This window comes from Primulina eburnea, chromosome 7, assembly GCF_022965805.1.
Source record: "Primulina eburnea isolate SZY01 chromosome 7, ASM2296580v1, whole genome shotgun sequence".
Classification (NCBI taxonomy): Eukaryota; Viridiplantae; Streptophyta; class Magnoliopsida; order Lamiales; family Gesneriaceae; genus Primulina; species Primulina eburnea.
Window position 1 is genome coordinate 11,190,455 of NC_133107.1, and position 4,411 is coordinate 11,194,865.

Consider the following 4,411-nt stretch of genomic DNA (forward strand, 5'->3'; position numbering starts at 1 on the left):
AATTGATATAGACTGATATATTATTATCAGTAACACAAGATTGTACTGTTATACTGTCAGAATTTGATAAAACAGAGATGTTCTGATTTGATTAGAATATTGATACAGAATATTGGTATTGTCATTGCCAGATTGAACAGTGACAGACTTTGAATCAAGACTTTGATTGTATCAGAGCGACAGCAAGAAAGGTATAAATAAATGTTGATTCGGGATTGCACAACTCGAGTTAGGTTTGACTTGAGTTTCTCAAAAGCACATACTTTATTTATTGCATTGATATTTGCAGATTATCAGATTGATGTGTTAATGTATTGACTTAGAACAGAGTCAGAGTCCGAGTCTATGGCAGATCAGCCTAGCTAGGGCAGAACCGCAGAGTCTTTCTCAGAACCGATAACACTCTAGACTTACGGTGTATCGATGAGCTTTAGATGTAGATCGACGTCTATCGTAGACACTCGATACTGCATACCAAAGTCTAAATTAGATTGGGATCCCTAGATTTGAGATAAGATAAGATTAGATCATGAGTCATTGATTAATGTAGTCAGATTAGATACATGTTTTGATGATTGTTTATGCTTTTATATATGTTTTATATGATTGCATTTAATACATTGTTTATACTGGGATATTTATATCTCACCGGAGTTATCCGGCTGTTGTCTTGTTTGTATGTGTGCATGGCAACATGTGGGACAGGTACAGGGTCACAGAGGTGAAGAAAGATCGAGTTAGAGTAGAGACTACGGACTTGGACTAGAGATAGGGTTAAACACTTGACAGTAGTGGTTGAACATGAGTATGTATGATTGTATATTTTATCAGATTTATACTTTTATACTGATATGTATAGGAGTTTGATTCCATTACCTTCCGTATTTAAAAAAAAAAATTAGACCCTGTTTACTATAATTGATTAATTAGTCCCAATCATGATTAAAAAGATGATTAGCGTCCGGGTCCCCACAACTATACTTCGTGGCTTGTTGTTTCGCGGTGTCGAATAACCCCGATCCCGAAACGTGATAGCAATAGTTGTGTTTTTATCTTAAAATTCATTTTCTCTCAATTCGAAATTTCTATGTGCCATTAGAGAAATTAAATAATAGATTATTCGATATCTATAATCTACAACCCCATTTATTTAGAAAATAAAATAAATAATAAATGACATTCTCTAATACAATAAATAAAAGAACAATTTCTAATATATTTTTCGCAAAACAGCCTAGCTCAGAATTTGTTCTTTCCCTGCACATCTAATTTGCTACCAATGTCTCAAGTCTGAGATTAGATATCAGATTCGAAACTAAATTCTAACAAACTCTTTCCCAGTTTACAAACAAATGATCTTTGAACGATACCATGAATATCTACATGCAATAAGATAATTTTCAAAACAATCACATAGGCACAACTCTTGTACTTGGGATTCCAATATGTCAGGAAGTCACAATACACATCTTTGCCTTTTATGCATAATAATAACATTTAATGCTTTTGTAACAGAAGGTGTAAAGTAACACACACCACACTCTATTTGTAAGCAATATGAAGACTTTCTACATGGCATTCTTACAGTATATATTTTCTATTTAAAAAAAAAGAATATATGAATCTATTATATGTATCATCCTGTGGAACTTGCAGTAGAGTCACTTCTCCATGGATCAGTTACAGCAACAGGTGACAGCTGATCACAATTCTTGTTCTTCACCAACAGAACGTCCTCAGTCTCAGGGGAAGGCGGGATGTTTCCGTCACCTCCAGCCGCATCTGTTGTCTCGAATTTGTACTTGTCTCCAACCTGAATCCCCTTCAATAACTCCAACACCTCATCCATCGAAGGCCTCAGCTCCTTTTCGTTTTGCAAACATCGGAAAGCCAACTCAGCCACAGAAGTAGTCATTCGGGTTACTTCAGCATCAGTCTTGTATCCAAGAGACGAGTCGATCAACTCATCAAACGCGCGGCTCTGAATCTTGATCAAGGCTAGGTTAGCCAAGTTGATGTCTTGTGTGTTTCGGCTAATATCCACTGCCGGCATTGAAGTGATGAGCTCGATCAGCACCACTCCGAAACTGTAGACATCGCTCTTACTTGTAAGTTGGTAGCACTGATAGTACGAGGGATCGACATATCCAGGAGTCCCTTGTGGGGCAGTCGAGATATGAGTCGCATCTGTAGGAAAAGGTCTTGATATCCCAAAATCCCCAACTTTGACACAAAAACTATGGTCTAATAGTATGTTGGTCGATTTGACATCACGGTGTATTATGTCGGATTTGTGAAGGTAAGCTAAGGCGGTTGCTGTTTCTATGGCAATTTTCATACGGAGATTCCATGTGAGAGGTGCTTCTTTCACAGAATGGCCATGGAGATTGTCAGCCAACGTGCCTCTAGGGACGAATTCATATACAAGCAGCAGTTCACGGCTTCTTCTAGATGTGCAGCCGTATAGCGAAACAAGATTTGGGTGCCTCATACTAGTAAGAATCTTGATCTCATTCAAAAATTGTTCTACTCTTTTGTAGTTGTGATCGTACAAGCGTTTTATGGCGACATCTCTTCCATCCTTAAGTTTACCTTGTTAACATAAACATGATTTCATATATCAGCTAAATCTTAAATATCTTCTTAACTTCCCAAATGCATATTTGTATATAACTAATAGCTTTTTCTTACCATAGTACACAGTTCCAAAGCCTCCATCTCCAAGTTCATTGGAAGATGCGAAATTGCTGGTGGCCTCCATGAGTTCTGCGTAGGAGAAGATGACTATGCCATATTTGAAGCTCCCCCAATCGATGTCCGCTTTTGAGGGATGCCGAGTAGCGTTTCTTGAAGCACCATCCATCCGTTTCTTGCGGTTATATATTATGAAACAGGCGAAAAGGCATGCCACAATGATGACTGAGCCACCAGATGTAGCTGAATATCATAAATCATAGTCGTCAAGTCAGGAATCACTACAAGTGAAGAGGAAAATTACGAAATACTATGCGTAATATATCTTCTTTTAAGACATTTACCTGCGGCCACCACCACTGCCGAACTAGTTGTATCTGCAACCAGAGTAACAGACCTAAATTAGTGAGGTATATCTGATGGCAGAAACAAGAAACGAACACTAAATACAACCATATGAAATGCCATTTTTCCAAGAGAAAAATCCCCTGTCGAACATTAGGGTATTCAAGCTAAGCTCAAACCCGAACCCGAAACTCGTGTCGAGTCCCGAAAGAACTTCAGGTCCACCCAAACATGAGTACTGACTCGAGTTCAGATCAAGAAAGTGAGAACCCACAGAGCCAGAGCGCTGGTTAGTGGATTATCTGAGCTACAAACCGAGCTTGAGAACCTTCTCAACTCACAACAACCAACTCAACTCACGATAAAAGCACGAACCATACAATCGGAAATACAATTACTTGAACCTTACTAAGTGTAAATAGTACCTTCTTTGCACTCAAATTTGTTCAGATTATTAGCAAGACACTGCCCTCCCCTATTGTGGCAAGCAACACATTCTTCAGAAACATTCCACTCTAGTTCAAATTCACCAGTCAACATACTAAACAGGTCACCAGAATCTTGATTCAACTTAACAGGCATTTGTACAGCCGCACAATCTGGAATAACACCACCACTCCCCGGGGGAAACCGGTCCGTAGAGTTCGAATAAAACACCGTAAACCCCCCACAACCCGTGTAGTTCCTGTAGCCTTTGAACAAAGCCTGAGTTTCCTCGCTTACATTGCTTCTATTGTCGCATGTGAAAAAGGTGAGATTGGGGGTGAATGAAAGAGAAGTCGCAGGAATAAAAGGAAAAGACACATTCCTGAAAGTAAGACAAGATTGTGAAATTTTCAAGCCTTCTTGAATCACAGGGTCCACGAGTTTGAATCTATTTACAGATATCTTTTCCAAAATCTGATACTGTCTTCCATCACCGGTAAGCTGGATTCTTGGATTTGCGGGTTCTGTACAATTAACCATTAACAACCCGCAACCAGTTTTTTGAGAAAGAGCCAGCGGAAACTCCAGGGAAGTAAGATTCCCGCAGTTGAAGGACTTGGGGCACTTGGAAGCAGATGAATCGATTAACAAAAGAAAGAAAACAAGCAAAGGAATGGAAACAGCCATAACCTCAAAATTTTCTAACAATAAAAGAAAGAAAACTTGGGGCACTTGGAAGCCGATGAATCGATGAGTAAAAGATTGAACAACAAGAACAAGACACAGAAAAGAGAAGCATCAGCCATCACAGGAATTCAACTTATCCCTTTACAGAACATGCTATAAAGAACAAGAATTGAAAGCAGGAATAAAGAGAGCTGCAGTTTCTTGAATTTTGTTTTTGTCTTCTCAGTTCTATAGGACTTTCACAAAGCCTGTTCAAATA

At 38.8% G+C, this 4,411-nt stretch overlaps 1 protein-coding gene across 1 annotated transcript; it reads right to left on the reverse strand.

The window, feature by feature from the left end:
- Nucleotides 1-1,401: 1,401 nt before the first annotated feature.
- On the reverse strand, nucleotides 1,402-4,411 carry LOC140837228 (LEAF RUST 10 DISEASE-RESISTANCE LOCUS RECEPTOR-LIKE PROTEIN KINASE-like 1.1). Its single transcript, XM_073203307.1, has 4 exons — nucleotides 3,465-4,411; nucleotides 3,039-3,071; nucleotides 2,692-2,937; nucleotides 1,402-2,592 (listed from the first exon to the last, which is right to left on the reverse strand). Exons 1-4 carry the CDS (start codon nucleotides 4,150-4,152, stop codon nucleotides 1,637-1,639), a joined length of 1,923 nt encoding a protein of 640 aa, XP_073059408.1. The 5' UTR covers nucleotides 4,153-4,411; the 3' UTR covers nucleotides 1,402-1,636.

What these genes read in the sequence shown, in the direction of transcription:
- LOC140837228 (XM_073203307.1), bottom strand. Translation starts at nt 4,152, where the DNA reads ATGGCTGTTTCCATTCCTTTGCTTGTTTTCTTTCTTTTGTTAATCGAT. An exon ending in CAAATTTGAGTGCAAAGAAG is followed by an intron (nt 3,072 to 3,464) that starts GTACTATTTACA and finishes CTCTGGTTGCAG; the next exon opens with ATACAACTAGTTCGGCAGTG. An exon ending in GGCAGTGGTGGTGGCCGCAG is followed by an intron (nt 2,938 to 3,038) that starts GTAAATGTCTTA and finishes TATGATATTCAG; the next exon opens with CTACATCTGGTGGCTCAGTC.